General features: G+C 52.7%; 1 protein-coding gene across 2 annotated transcripts in view; it reads left to right on the forward strand.

Annotated features, from left to right (window-relative positions):
* The window catches only part of SLC66A2 (solute carrier family 66 member 2), a 40,892-nt gene that overhangs the window by 21,331 nt on the left and 3,515 nt on the right, over nt 1–16,046 (forward strand). For both annotated transcript variants that reach the window (XM_014481847.2, XM_005906842.3), the window contains one exon: nt 5,517–5,733. In XM_014481847.2, coding sequence (XP_014337333.2) covers nt 5,517–5,733 — 217 coding nt within the window. The remainder of the gene's footprint in view (nt 1–5,516; nt 5,734–16,046) is intronic.

The raw sequence follows: 16,046 nt of genomic DNA on the forward strand, positions 1-16,046 counted from the left end.
AGTGGCAGAGATGGTCAGGGAGACCCGGGAGGGCCTTAACCAGGAAGCTGGCCCCTTCTTTGCCCCAGAGAACTGGCAGATAAAGCCGCGCCAGGTCTCATCCAGCCCACGTGCAGCTCTCGAGACTTAGCCATGAGGTGGGCTTCCCAAAGACAGAGGGCCTGTCCCCCTGCCCTTGCTCCTCAGGCCCCTCTGAACTCCCTGTCCACTCAAGCAGCTCTGTTTCCTTTTAGCAGCTTTACTGAGGTCTGATCAGCATGCAGTGAGTGCATCAAAGTGTGAAGCTCTGGTCAGTTTGGGCCTGTGTACAACCTTCGCCCAGACCAAGACAGTGAACATGCTGGTCATCCCACAGTTTTCCTCTTTGTGACCCCCCGCCTCCCCCAAATACTAATCTGCTTTCCGTCACCATTCATTTGCATTTACTAGAATTTGACACATTTACTGGAATTTTACCAGAATTTGGAACCATCCAGTATATACTGTTTTGTCTGGTTTCTTTCACTGAGCATAATTATTTTGAAATTTGTCCAAGGTGTAGAGTGTATCAACAGTTTGTTCCTTTTTATTGTTGAGTTATGTGGTTATATTACAAGTTTTCTGTTTATTAACTGGTTGATGGATATTTGGATCATTTCCAGTTTTTGACTGTTACAAATAAAACTGTGAATGAACTCTCGCGTTCAGGTCTTACATGAACATGTGCTTTCTTTTCTCTTGGGTATATACCTAGCAGTGGACTGGCTGGATCGTATGGTAAGTGTATATTTAATTTTTAACGAAATTGTTGCACTGTCTTCCCAAGTGCTGTACCATTTTGCATTCCCACCAGCAGTGTGTGAATTCCAGTTGCTTTGCATCCTCATCAATACTTTGTATAGACGTTTTTACTAAAATTTTTTTTTCCATTCAGATAGGCGTGTGGTAGCATTTCATTGTTGTCTTACTTTGCGTTTCACGAATGACGTCACATCTTTTCACGTGCTTGTTTGTCATCCTTAGAATCTTCATTGGTGAAGTATCCAGGTCTTCTGTCCCTTTAAAAGTTGTTCTTATTGAGTTGTGAGTTTTTAATGTTTTGGATACAGGTCCTTTCATCAGATACATGGTTTGCAGTATCTTCTCCCTGTCTGTGCTTTGTCTTTTCATTCTTTTAGTAATTTCTTCTGACAAGCCAAAGTTTTTAATTCTTTATGAAGCCCAGCTTATTAGTTTGTTCTGTTGTTGATTGTGCTTTTGGTGTCAGATCTGAGGCATCTTTGTCAAACGCAAGGCCACAAAGGTTTCTCCCTGTTTTTTTCCTGGTAGTTTTAGGTTTTACATTTAGATCTGTGATCTGATTACCTGTGAGTTACTTTTGTTTCTGGTGTGAGGTATGGATTCAGCTTTACTGCTTTTGTGTATGGATGTCCAAAGACTGTCTTTTTTCCCCACTAAATCACCTATGCATCTCTGTCAGAAGTCTGCTCTCTCTGTGTGGGTCCGTTTCTGGACTCTGTTCTGATGAATTGATTTATTTCTTGGTTCCTGTGCCAGCACCACACTGTCCTAATTACTGGCTTGGTACTGAGGCTGGGATCAGGTAGTGTTAGTCCTCCAGCTTTGTTCTCTGTTCTGTGTGCTTTGCCTTTCCATGTGGATCTTAGGGTCAATTTGTCACTTTCTACATTAAGCATGCTAGGACTTTGGTTGGAGTTATCTTGTATCTATAATCTGGGGAGACTAGTCATCATTATGCTTGTGGAGAGGGTGTTACCACAGCCACCCTGGGGCTGCTGTCCTTAGAAAGGCCTGCTTCCCCAGCAGGCCCCTGAGTGATGTCCGGGAACTCGGATTTTGGGAGACTTCCCATTGTTCCCAGAATTGGCAAGAGGTGCTGTCTGTGCTTCAGTTGTCTGGACACCTGCTGTCCTTCTGGAAGTCTGGAATTTCACTGTGTTAAGCAGAGGGTGTCACGTGACCAGCCCCCGGTAAAAATTCTGGGCACTGAGGCCTTGATGAGCTCCCCTGGTCGCTGTCCGTTGCTGGAGGATCAAGCTCATCCGAGGGAGACGCTCCTGGAAGCCACAGCTGGAGTCCTCTGGGCGCTGCCCACCTGCCTTTCCGTTCTTTGGCTTGGCTATGTGTCCTGTGGCCGTGTGTCACAGCTGGGACTACGCTGGCACGCTGGGTGAGTCCCCCTGAAGATCACCGGACCGGGGGCTGGTCTTGGAGGCTCCGAGATGACAGCGTTGAGACTTCCAGCATAGGAGCTCCATAGGCTCTCCTCTTACTTGTGTCTTCTTTGGTTTCCCTCAGCAGCGTTTTGTAGTTTTTAGTGCACCCATCTTGCACGTTGTCAGATTTGTCCCTAAGTATTTCGTATTTTTTATGGTATCGTGTAAGGTATTGCTTTTTAAACTTAGTTTCTGATTGTTCACTGCTAGTATGCAGAAATGCAATTTACTTTTATAAGTTGCTCTGACAGCCTGCAATCTTGCCATGCTCATTTGTTCGTTCTCGTTGGCTTTACTGGGTCCCTTATATATTTGATAAGAAGATCATGTCATCTGTGAATACGGATTGTTTTACTTCTTCCTCTCCCCCCTTTTCTTGCCTGATTGCTCTGGATGGCGCCTCTAGCACAGTGTTGATTAAAAGTGATGAGAGCAAACTTGCTTGATTTGGTCCTGATCTTAGCGAAACGCATATGTCTGTTTATACCCTGCCCACCTTAGAGTAATTGTTAGATGGTTAACTTACATGTGCTAAAACCCCTGCTACATTGTCCTTCTTTGTTTAAGTAGTCCCTGGTCTTGTGTGTGTGTGCGTGTGTGTATGTGTGCTAGTTGCTCAGTCATGTTCGACTTTTTGCAACCCCATTGACTGTAGCCCACCAGGCTCCTCTGTCCATGGGATTTCCCAGGCCAGAATACTGGAGTGGGTTGCCATTCCCTTCTTCTCTATGCAGGGGATCTTCTCTATGCAGGGATCAAACCCAGGTCTCCTGTATTGCAGGAGGATTCTTTACCACCTGAGCCACCAGGGGAGCCTTATCTATTAATAAGATTTAAATGATAAGAAAAAAGTCACATATATTCACCCACTTAGTTACCATTTACAATGGTCAGTTTTGATCAGATGTCAGACATTGTGAATTTAGTTTACTGAATATTTTTGTGGGCTTTAGACCTTCTTGAGATTAGTTCTGGGAAATGCAGCTGGTCATCTGTGGGGTTCTTGGTCTTCTTGATCTCATCACACTTTGCCATCCTCTCTTGTCTCGGATATGTGATAAATATTGTTAAAATGCATGTGAAGGTTCTTTCTCCTTCCTCCCATGTTTCACTGATGTATCCTTTTGGAAGGGGCCAGACGCTCCCAGGTGCTGGTATGTTTTTCTGGAACGTCAGAAACAGTGGTCCACAGTGGAGCTCCTGAAAGAGACGTTTCTCTGCCTGAGATACGGCAGGGATAGGCTTTGGAAAGTGGGAGTCGACTGTGACTTGTCCTCTTTCCCCCGACCAACTCTGATCCCGCCTCCTCATGCCCTTTCCTGCCCTCAGGGAGCTCTGTCTGCACCTCTGGAGGGCACGCAGCGGTCACCAAGTGATGCTGGCCTTGGAGGCACAAACCGGCCTCCTGAATCTTGTTTTTTGAGTGCTGTTTGTCAAACGAGTGTTGAATTGGGCAGGTTTACTCCTTTACTGGAATTCATGCGATGCTTATTGATGATGATGTCTCATTACAATCATCAGGACCCTTTGAGAAAATACCCTTGAGTTATTCATTCAAACCGTGTCTATTTGGTCCCTTGGGACCTAACCGTAGACCTGTAGGCAGGTTGCATAACTGTTTCTAGGCCCCCTGCCCCCACTCAGAGGCGGGGCCTGGTGATGCTGTGGGACCACACCCATGTCCCCTCCTGGCCCCTCCTGCCTCCCCCTGCTCCTCCTGCCCTCTCGCCTGGGCTGCCAGCTGGTTCCTGGGTGTGGTCCTCCAGCAGGCCTGTGCTTAAGCTGCAGAAGGCGAATGATGGTTCGCGTTGGAGTCGGGTTTACTGCTGGTGGTTGAGGTGACCACACCGTCGTCACAGCTGCAGCAGTGGGTGCTCAGGTGGTCGGACTGTTGGGTGATCATCTGAGAGCTGTGATGCCTGAGTATTGTCTGGAGTGTGGATTCTGACCCACATGGTTGAAGGTCTATAAACCTGAACGGCAGGAATTAGGCTCATTACTGCAGCTCATCACAATTAGTCACCGTAAAAAGATCCATGTTCTTGTCGCTTAGGTTCTTGCATTGTGTGTGCCTATTTACTCATGTCTAACTCTTTGCCACCCCATGGACTGTAGCCCACCAGGCTCCTCTGTCCATGGGATTCTCCAGGCAAGAACACTGGAGTGGGTTGTCATGCCCTTCTCCAGGGGATCGTCCCATCGAACCCGAGTCTCCTGCATTGTAGGCAGCTTCTTTACCACTGAGCCACTGGGGTTGCCCTCTTGAAGTGAATTATTTGGCTCTAATCTTTTGGAGGAGGCAGGTCCCTGAGCATTGAGTCCTGGGAGGCTGGCACATGCAGTGCATCCTGCCAGCACTAGGTTCCTCCTGCGTGGCCTGGCTTGCCTGCTCAGGGCCCTCGCGGGTGTCAGGCTGATGGAAGGAGGCTGCTCCGTCTGTCGTGCTGGGGGCAGAAAGTGGGTGAGGGTTCATCTGACTATATGTTTCAGAAGGAATTCTTTAAATTTATCTGAGGCTGTGTTTTTTGTCACAAATGAGTTTAGTTACATAAAACACAATTTTGTATCTTCTTTGTGTAAACATAGATCTTTTTGCACACTTGGCAAATGGCAGCCATGTAACTGAGCTCTTTGGCAGGTGGCGGCCAAGGTCTGGGCACCTCGAGCTCCCAGGGATGCCCTCTCCCCCCTCCCCCGTCTTAACCCCACTATTTGGTTTCCGTGTTCCCCTGCGTGTCTGTCACGGTGGACTCAGGGAGGGGTCCTGTCCTCGGTGTTCATTGAGGGGAGGGGCTCGACAGGGTTCTGGTGCTGCTGAGCACCACGGGGTGACCTCTGACCTTTGCTGGGCCCGTTTCTGGCATCTGTGTGGATGAATATTTTTGGCTAAAACAGCTTTGCTGAACCTGCCTGTGACACAGTGGGACAGGGACCAGCAGACTGGAGACAGTGACGGCCTGAAGGGAACCAGCAAGAGAGGGGACGTGGTCACGTGGGCCCCGCAGCCTGCCGGAGCTGCAGTGAAGCCCCGGGGCCCTCCCTGGAGAGCAGGTGGACATGTGTGACGCGAGGCTCTTCTCTGGGCGCTGTTCACCGTCCAGGCTTGCGCCGACGTCCTGGACTGGGGGCAGATATTTGTTCAAGTACCTGAGTATTCTCAGTCACATCCTCCTCACGCTGGCCTCGCCCTCCTCACTCGCATCCTCCTCACGCTGACCTCGCCCTCCTCACTCGCATCCTCCTCACGCTGGCCTCGCCCTCGACCCCGCCCCCGGCTCACGTCTGTTTCTTTTGCCCTAGACTTCGACCCCCACCACTTCTGGCACTGGAGCAGCTTTGCGGACTACGTGCAGTGTGTCCTGGCCTTCACTGGCGTGGCGGGCTACATCACCTACCTGTCCATTGACTCGGCCCTCTTTGTGGAGACCCTGGGCTTCCTGGCCGTGCTGACCGAGGCTATGCTGGGTGTGCCGCAGCTCTACCGCAACCACCGCCACCAGTCCACGGAGGGCATGAGGTAGGGGCAGAAATCAGATGTTCAGGTATGGCTGCTCGGTGGTCAGTTCTGCTAGGAAAGCTGCCTTCATGAGCAGCTTCGGTTTGCTCACTGGTCTCCTGACCTCTTGGTGTGCAAGCAGGTGAGTCTGTGTTCAGCAGGTGAGGGGAGGCCAAGAGCCTCCTGTGAAGCAGCTCACCGCCAGCCATGGATGCGGTGGGGGTCCACGGATGTTTCCAGAAGGCGGAAGGTTCAAGCCCTTTAATGCAGGAGATAACACAGAAGCTCCTTCCACTTGGCACCACCAGGAACAGGTCCAGGCACTCCCCGGTGAAGCAAAAACAGTTTATTTGCAATAACATCAGAAAGTGTAAAGTGCTTAGGAATTAACTTAACCAAGGAGGAGAAAGACCCATACAGTGAAAACTGCAGAGACACTGCCTCTCACTCATTCAAATGGTGACCGTCAGAAAAACAGCAAGCGTTGGTGAGGATGTGCAAAAATTGGAATTCTTGTGTTCTGTTCGTGGAAAGCAAAATGGTGCAGCTTCTGTGGCAAACAGTGTAGAATTTCCTCAAAATATTAAAAATAGAACTACTATGTGCTAAGTCATTTCAGTCATGTCTGACTCTTTGTGACCCCATGGCAGGAGCCCACCAGGCTCCTCTGTCCATGGGATTCTCAAGGCAAGAATACTGGAGTGGGTTGCTATGCCCTCCTCCAGGGGATCTTCCCGACCCAGGAATTGAACTGGAGTTTCTTATGTCTCCTGCATGTGACCCAGCAATTCTGCTTCTGGGTGTATAACCAAGAGAATTGAAAGCATGGTCTTAAACAGATATTGTAAGCCCATGTTCATAACAGAGCAACAACCCAAGTGTCCATCAGTGGTTGAATGGATAAGCAAAACGTGGTCCGTCCGTACAGTGGAAAATTAATCAGTCTTAACAGGAAGGAAATTCTGACACAGGTTCCAGTAGGGAAATTTGAGGACATGATGCTCAGTGGAATAAGCCAATCACAAAGGACAAATACTATGTGATTCCACTTATATGAGCTTAGAGTCGTTAGATTCATAGAAGATACTATGGCAGAAAGTGAAGAGGAACTAAAAAGCCTCTTGATGAAAGTGAAAGAGGAGAGTGAAAAAGTTGGCTTAAAGCTCAACTTTCAGAAAACGAAGATCATGGCATCTGGTCCTATCACTTCATGGGAAATAGATGGGGAAACAGTGGAAACAGTGTCAGACTTTATTTTGGGGGGCTCCAAAATCACTGCAGATGGTGACTGCAGCCATGAAATTAAAAGACGCTTACTCCTTGGGAGAAAAGTTATGACCAACCTAGATGGCATATTCAAAAGCAGAGACATTACTTTGCCAACAAAGGTCCGTCTAATCAAGGCTATGGTTTTTCCAGTAGTCAGGTATGGATGTGAGAGTTGGACTGTGAAGAAAGCTGAGCCCCGAAGAATTGATGCTTTTGAACTGTGGTGTTGGAGAAGACTCTTGAGAATCCCTTGAACTGCAAGGAGATCCAACCAGTCCATTCTGAAGGAGATCAGCCCTGGGATTTCTTTGGAAGGAATGATGCTAAAGCTGAAACTCCAGTACTTTGGCCACCTCATGCGAAGAGTTGACTCATTGGAAAAGACTCTGATGCTGGGAGGGATTGGGGGCAGGAGGAGAAGAGGACGACAGAGGATGAGATGGCTGGATGGCATCACCAACTCAATGGACGTGAGTGTGAGTGAACTCCGGGAGTTGGTGATGGACAGGGAGGCTTGGCGTGCTGTGATTCGTGGGGTTGCAAAGAGTCTGACACGACTGAGCGACTGAACTGAACTGAACCATGGTGGTTGCCAGGGGCTGGAGGAGGGGAGAAGGGGGAGTTAATATTTAGTGGTTATTGATCTATAGTGCTTTTGAGTGAGTGTCTCTCTGTATAGATTTTTTAGTGACTTGTCTAAGTAGTATATTATGCGTATAGAACTTATCACATAATTGTGTCATCATTTTAGCACTTTGGATGCAGGGTAAAAACTTTACCTCCCTTGATGATATATTTAATACATTATATATTATATACATAAAATGTTCCTCTCCACTTATAATTTTCTTAACTATTTCTCTATTCATATTTAGAACATCAGATAATGTTATAATTTTTGCTTCAATCAGCATAATGCACAAAATTGAAGAGGAATAGGAAAGTGTATTGTATTTACCTTTATTTTTGCTTATGATATTCTGTCTTCCTTCCTACTCCAATATTCCTTTTCTTGTTTTTTTTTCCCCCTTGTTTTGAGAAATTTCTGAAACCAGCCTTTAAGGGTATCAGGTGGTGGCCGGTTTTTTCACTTTTCCCTCACCTGAGAATGTCTCGATACCCTTTCATCTGAAGGATGTTTCTGCTGATGTAGGATCTGGTTTGATAGTTCTTTTCTTTTAGACCTTGAAAAATGTGCCATTTCCTTCTGGTCTCCATGGCTTCTGATGAGAAAGCCATTGTCGTTTTATTGTTTTTCCCTATTGTTGTTTAGTCACTAAGTCGGGTCCAACTCTGCGACCCCATGGACTGCAGCACACCAGGCTTCCCTGCTCTTCATTGTCTCCTGGACTTTGCTCAAAGTCACGTCCATCGAATCAGTGATGCCATCCAACCATCTCATCCTCTGTCGTCCCCTTCTCCTCCTGCCTTCACTCTTTCCCAGCATCAGGGTCTTTTCCAGTGAGTCAGCTCTTCACGTCAGGTGTCCAAAGTATTGGAATTTCAGCTTCAGCATCAGTCCTTTAAGTGAATATTCAGGGTTGATTTCCTTTAGGATTGACTGGTTGGTTTTCCTTGCAGCCCAAGGGACTCTCAAGAGTCTTCTCCAACACCACAGTTCAAAAGCATCAATTCTTTGGCGCTCAGTCTTCTGTATGGTCCACCTCTCACATCTGTACATGACTACTGGAAAACCACAGCTTAACCATATTTCAACTTGCCAGCTCATCCGCTTGACTGATGACCTTGAGGACATGGACTGCATCCCATTGATTTCTTTCCCCAACATCTGACACAGTGTTTGGAAAATTACAGCAGTTCAGTAAATATTTGTTGAATGAACTAATGAAGGATTAAAATAGTTGATTCTCTAAGTCACTTTTGGGAAATAGGAGAACCCTTGGGGATGCATTTATGAACATGGAAAATTTACCACTTTGGGTACCTAGCCAATTGGGCTAATTCTTAGAGAATTTGTACACAGTGGCGAAAGTTGCAGAAGGCCCCAATGGGTACCACATTCCTGGTGGGTACCACGTCCCTAGTGGGGCTGCAGTGACTCATCCAGCTAAGGTGATGTTGGAAAGTTGCCTGGCCGGACCTCGGAGGTTGGGGCTGCTCTGCGGAAGTGCAGCTGCAGGCGTGGCCATCCCACTTCTGGCCTCAGTGGGATGGGGGGCGACCATGGGAGTGACAGGACAAGCAGAAGTTCCTGGCACTTGGAGGGGAGCCTGGGGAGCTGTGTGGGGGCAGGCAGTGCTGTCTGAGGAGGTCCTGACCTTAGGACATGAGGGATGCGTGTGGTCTTGTGCTCTGTGACCACAAGCCCCTCTCCCCTGGTGCCCGCTCATTTGACTCCGCCCACCTACCTCCTGAGGGTGCTGGTGTGAGGGGTCGGGGTGCTGGTGTGAGGGGAGGGGGTGCTGGTGTGAGGGGGTTGGGGTGCTGGTGTGAGGGGGTTGGGGTGCTGGTGTGAGGGGAGGGGTGCTGGTGTGAGGGGGTTGGGGTGCAGGCTGTCAGGGGTCGGGGTGTTGGTGTAAGGAGGGGTCAGGGTGCTGGTGTGAGGGGGTTGGGGTGCTGATGTGAAGGGCCAGGGTACTGGTGTGAAGGGATCAGGGTGTGGGGTGTGAGGGGGTCGGGGTGTGGGATGTGAGGGGTCAGGGTGCTAGAGTGTGAGGGGCAGGGTGCTGGAGTGTGAGGGGTGGGGTGCTGGGGTGTGAGGGGTCAGTGTGTGGGATGTGAGGGGTCGGGGTGCTGGTGTGAGGGGTCAGGGTGCTGAGGTGAGCGGTTGGGGTGTGGGATATGAGGGGTCAGGGTGTGGGTGTGAGGGATCGGGGTGCTGGGGTATGAGGGGTCGGGGTGTGGGTGTGAGGGATCGGGGTGCTGGGGTATGAGGGGTAGGGGTGCTGGGATGAGGTGTCAGGGTGCTGGGGTGAGATGTCAGGATGCAGGTGTGAGGGGTCGGTATGGGTGTAATGGGTCAGGTTGGTGGGGTGAGGGGTCGGGGTGCTGGGGTGAGGGATCGGGGTGCTGGGATGAGGGGTCGGGGTGATGGGGTGAGGAGTCGGGGTGCGGGTGTGAGGGCGCAGAGGCAGAGGGGTTTCCCCGGGCGGCAGGCAGCAGGAGCCCGCACTCTGGCTGAGCGGGTAGGAGAAGGCCTGGAGGTGCTGCAGCGCCAGCCCCGCGTGGGATAGAGGCCCGGCCGTCAGCCAGCGGATCCTGAGCAGGCCCCGAGCCTGCGGAGGAGGCCGGCGTCGCTGCTGCAGTTGGCTGCGTGTGCAGGGTCCTCTCCAGATTGTGCTTGTCCTCGTTAAGGAGACTGACCTGATTACAGGCAGCTGCCGGCCCAAGAGCAGGCTCTGGGGGCAGCGTGGTGAGGATGGATGGTTCTGCGAGCCCAGGACAGCCGGGCTCTGGGGGGTCTGCAGGGCCAGTCCTGGGGCCATCCTGCGCTGCTGCCCGCGCCCCCTGCCAGCTGATGGTGCAGGCGACGCAGGGCTGTGCCAGCAACGGGTGGCAACGGGGCCTCGGGCTCAGGGCAGGGCTGTGCTCCTTGCTTCTGGGCATCGAGCTGGGGTCTGTGCAGGGTGACCTTGCTCTGTGTGCTTTTAAAGGCCCAGCACCCGGGGACAGAGGAGCCTGGCGGGCTACAGTCCACAGGGTCACAAGAGAGTCAGAAATGACAACTGAACAACAATGCTCTTTCTTAGTGAGTGAGCAAGCTGAGTGCTTGGAGAGAAAGTGCAGGCGTGGAGCCTCATGCAGTTTTGTTTCCTGTAAAATTAGTTCTTCTTCACAGAAGTCTGTGTAAGAGAACCTCTAAGATGAAGGGATGTTCACACGACAGTGGATTAAATCTAAATCCGCTGTGTAAACAGGCCGCCCCAGCCTCTCCTTCTCTCAGCCCAGCTCACGGGCACCTGGGCTCTGCATGTCCTCTAAGGGGTCTTCCCTCCGCCCCAGCCTGGTCTCTGCTCTGTCCCTGATAAAGTCCGTCAGTCTGGTTGTCACACTGTCCCCAGGGCAGGGGCCTTCTTTCCTTGCAGTGTCCACAGTACCCAGAATGGCCTGGCTGTCAAAGGTCAGTGAGTCTGACTCCATGATCCTGAGAAGGAGACGCCAGGGGTTCCTGTGCAGCTGGGGCTGGTCTGACCTGTGCCCCTGGGGCCAGTGCCCTCTGCCTGTGGGTTCAGGGAGCCTGAGCCATGGCGGCTGGGGTGCCCTGAGTGTCCAGCCCGACACGTTGCAGCCGGATTCCCGGGGGGCAGATGGCTGGCTCCCAGGTGGAAGCGAGGAGAGTGGGGTCGTGAGGGAAGTGCCCCTCGCCTGTCCACACCCCAGCCTGGAGGAGAGAAGGTGGCGTGCCAGGTATGCATGTGGTGGCCCAGTTCAGCCTGAAACCAGAACCTGCCCCAGCCCGTGACACCCTGGCCGGTGGACAGCCCCACTGGCGAGGACACAGGAGCCCCCTGAGGTTGGCTCCTCCCATCCAGAGTCAGGACTAGAGCCCCCCCGCCCGCTCCCGTGTCCACGCCTGGACTCAGGACTAGGGCTCAGGGCTGCCCCTGGCCCCTGGCCCCCATCCCCAGTGCCCAGCAGCTGCACCGCATGGGCTGACCTGAGCATCCTCAGGTGTCCCCCAGGGAGGTTTCTGTTTCACCCCCAAGACGGAGCAGCCCTGGACCTGCTGGGACTCGGGACTCTCGAAGCCCTGCGGTCAGGGCCAGCTCAGATCTGCTGCAGGACACAGCCTCAGACCATCAGGAGGTGCGAGGCAGGATGGGCTGTGAGGCCCTGCTCAAAGACCAGCTTCACCCATCTCCCAGGGGACCTGCTCAGAGGGTGTGCGCCCACACACACAGGTGTGCACACACACTCATGCACACAGACACATTCACACATGTGCACACATATGCATACACACACTCACATGCATGCTTTTGCTGCCTCTGCCTTGGAGGAAATGCAGGAGGTACTTTTGAATGATTTCCCTTTACAGAATGTTAAGCGATTGTTGGAATGGTGCTTCTGAACCAGTAATAGAAAGTCATGCAGCTTTGAAATAAGGTCACTAATTAGCACTGCAGCCCTGAAAGGCAACTTGTGAGCCAAGTTCCCTCCTCCTTCCTCCGCGTTTTGCTGCATTAGAAGATGTTCCCCAACAAGTAATTACTGGAGAGCCTGGGGGCGGGTGGAGGGGGCCAACGTGGGGAAAACCAGTGGTGGATCCAGTTATGACCAAGGAGAGGGAGGGGCAGGCAGGAGGCCGGCGGATGGAGGGGTGTTCAGAGACAACGCTGGCCCTGGCCATGGGGGCCCCAGGAGGAGGTCATGTGTGTGGTATTGCGAGGCGGGGATGCTTCTGGGCGCAGCAGTTCTGGCCGGCTGCTGGCTCGTCCCAGCCGGGACACTCCTGGCTTTGACAGCAGCGTCCAGCATCTGGGAAGTGCTCACACGGTCCAGCTCCAGACCTGCCCTCGAGCCTGGGGCCTCAGCTGCTTGGGAATCAGGGGCGGCGTCTCCCCGGGGCCACATGCGCGTCACTCCCAGCCCCCCACCCATTGTCCTCTGTGTCGTCCTTGACCCGTGGTGAGCCTGCCATTGTGAGTGGAGGTGCCGTGCACAGTGCCCATTAGAGTGCATGTGTGGGTGTGCACACGCAGGCACACCTCCACCACAGCACACACCACACTTGCACACCCAGGGGCCAGTCAGGAGACGAGGAGGGCTGGAATTAGAGTTCAACCAAAGCCCTGGAACTTACAAAGATAACTTCATGGAGCGGTAGCTTGTCACACCATCACCCATTTAAAGTACCCCATGCAGTGGATTTTAGTGCATTCACAGAGCTGTGCAGCCATCACCAGTCTAATTTTAGGACGTTTCATCACCTGAAAAGCAGTCTCGTGCCCGCTGGTGATCACTCTCCACTGCCCCCACCTCGGCCAGGCCTCAGAACCACTGATCTGCTTTCTGTCTCCACGGCTCTGTCTGTTCTGGACGCGTTAGAGAACTGGAATGACACGGCACATGGTCCTCTCTGCTGCTTTCTCTCTCCGTCATGATCCCAAGGCCAGGCACAGTGAGCGGCCAGCATCTATCCTTCCTGAGTGACAGTCACTGTGCTCACAGGTCAAGCTCTGCTGGTCTCCTCTTCAGTTGGTGGACATCTGGGCAGTTTGGCATCTTCTTGGCGACCATAAGTGGTGTTGCTGTGAACAGCAGTGTTGTCTGTGTGCCAGTTTCTGCGCGGATGTGTGTTCCTCTGTTTTGGACACGCTTAGGAGTGGAGCTGGTGAGTCGCGGCCGCACCATTTTACGTTCCCGCTGGAGGTGCGGGATTCTGGCCTTTGCACAGCCTCACCAGCACTTGTTACCTTCTCATCATAGCCGTCCGTGTGGGTGTGAAGTCGGGTCTCCTGTGGCTTTGATTTGCATTTTCCTGATGACTGATGACGTCAAACACCTTTTCCTGTGATTATTGGCCGTTTGTGTATCTTCTTTAGAGAAATGTCTGTTCAGATTTTTGCCCATGTAAAAATTTGATTGCTTGTCTTTTCTTATTGACTTGTAGAGATCTTTAAAATATTCTTATTGGTTTGCATACATCTCCGTTGCAGGCCATCTTTTCACACTGCAGCACAAAAGATTTGAATTTTGGTGAAGTGTATCTTTTTTTTAAAAAAAAATTGCTATGCTTTTGGTGTCACATCCAAGAAATCTTGTGACCCCTGGTCACAAAGACCTACTCCTGTGTTCTGGGTAGGTTTTGAATTTTGGGAGAGCTTTGGATGGGCGGGAAGGAGGGGAGGTGTGGGCGCGGGCTCGGAGGTGGGAGTGAGGAGCGGCAGGGACGCGTGTGGGCTCAGCGAGGCCAGTGCAGGGGTGAGGCTCCTGCTGTGTGGGCGCTTGCTGGGGAGAGGCATTCTGCATGGCTGGATGGGGCAAGGGTAGGTGAGAAGTATTTTAGGAATAGTCGTCGGGCTGCTCGGTTTGGGAGGAAAAATGCTGGCGCCAAGAATGAAGTAACGGGAGCCTGGATTAAACTCATGGGGAGGATCAGGCACAGGACACAGCAGCTGGAGTTGGGGCCAGGGTGAGGAGGAACCTAGAGAAAGGAATCAGCTCCCAGGCCACCCACCCTGCCCACCCCCAGCTGAAGAATGCAGCCTGGGGACAGTCCCTGCCTGCCCAGACCAGCTTCCACAGCTTCTCCGTGCCCTGAGCTCCCTGTGCTGTCCGAACCCCGGGCTGGCGGCCCTCAGTCAAGGAGGGGTCTTCCTAGAGACCCCGCCATGTGCAGCGGGCACGCTCCGGCCTTGGTACACACGAGGACATCCCTGGCCTGCTGGACGGTGGTAACTGGGCCTCAGGGCTCGCCCACCTGATAGCTTTGAGGGTAACGGGTGACCTGACCCTGTGGGGGAGATGGGGTCTGGGCCTTTGCGCATGCCCACAGCGTGCAGGGTCCAGGGTGACCAGGGGGTTCGGAACATGAGCTTGTGTGTCAAGAGTGTTCACACCTGGCACACAGGCTCCTGCAGCTCAGGGTGGCGCTTGGACTGGCAGGAACAGTTTGATTAAACATTTGCCCTAAGCCCTCAACACGTGGGGCTGGTCGTGGGGCCTCAGAAGGCTGTCGGATTCCTGCTTCTGGGGCCAGAGCCAACTGAGGGCCAAGGCCAGGAGAGGCGTCTGGGCAGCTAAAAATGTCTGTGTGTGTCAGGCAGAGCCCAGCTCTCGGCGTTGACTGCACGTCTCCACTTGCTAGAGTGAAGGTGCACCTGTGCCTTCAGGCCCAGAGGGACACCAGCTGGGACGGGCTCAGCTGTGCCTTCTGCCACCCCTCTGCAGCCCTTCCTGCCCTGCGAGGCATTTGCGTGTGTCCTTGGGTGAGTCACCCAACCTCTCTGTGCCTCAGCATCTCCTCTCTAAAAGGGGCACTGCACAGGCCACCATGTGGTGTCTGTTTTTGGAAGGAGGGTCCTTGGGTCTCCTGCTACATTCTGCTATCTCTGGGGGAGACCGTGCCTTAGCTCTTAATTTCATAGAATGGAACTAGACTCATTTATGACATTAGTTCTCTTCCCATCTTCATAGCTGTTTGCAGAAATTGTGGTTGCTTGTCAGAGCTTCTCCTGGAAATGCTTGTTCTGTGGGGGTGGGTTTCCTTTGAAATGGAAGTGCTCTGAGCTGGAGAGCTGGGAGCAGCCTCAATGGCAGGCCGGCATCTCTGCAGCTCTGGTCTGCCGCGATGCCCGCAGCCTCCTGGGGCCACCCGGCCACACCAGTGCCTAGTCCCTTGTACTTGATGCTCCCGCTGCTGCTGTGGACGTAGTCTCATCCCAGCGGTCACTCTGGTGCGTTTGCCCACCACGTTGTATTCATCCCCCTGCCTCTGCGCTCCCCCCAGGGTTCGACGTGTGCAGGCTGACCCCAGCCGCTGCCAGGCAGCCCCTGTGCCCCCACCTGCTGTTCCTTCCAAACACCGCTGTGGGTGGTCCCATCCATTCCCCACCGTGTCCATGATGTAGTCACCTGGCACACTACTACTTCACTGTCAAATTCTGAGTTGGTGCTCCAGAGCAGGACAGAATTCAGATGGAGAGAGGGGCACAAGTTTGTGGGGGAAGATGCCACATAGAAGAGAGGACAGCAACAAAACACCTTCCCTCCCGGTTCTCAGCCTCTGGCCAGGGCCCAGTAGGTCTCATCCATAGGGACCAGTCAGCAGAGGCCAGTACATTCAGGATGGATGCTCCCCAGACTACCAGTCTTAGGTCTTTTCATGCCGGGCCCATGTCTGCCTTGGGTGCACCTACAGACAGGACTGGATGGACGGAGCAGCCCTGGGCACAGGAGCGGGTGGACTGTGGGAGGACATATTGCATGGACGACAGGACGCGTCTTGTTTCCCCACATCTGTCATTCTGGACTCCTGCACAGCCCCAAGCCCAGAAAGGTGCACAGGGCAGAAAGCTTTCTGTCTAGGGCATGGAAAGGTGTTCCCCCGGGACCTTTGGGGCAGACCGCCACCCAAGTCCCATCCTGGCCACTGACTGCTG

This window comes from Bos mutus, chromosome 24 (genome assembly GCF_027580195.1).
Source record: "Bos mutus isolate GX-2022 chromosome 24, NWIPB_WYAK_1.1, whole genome shotgun sequence".
Taxonomy (NCBI): domain Eukaryota; kingdom Metazoa; phylum Chordata; class Mammalia; order Artiodactyla; family Bovidae; genus Bos; species Bos mutus.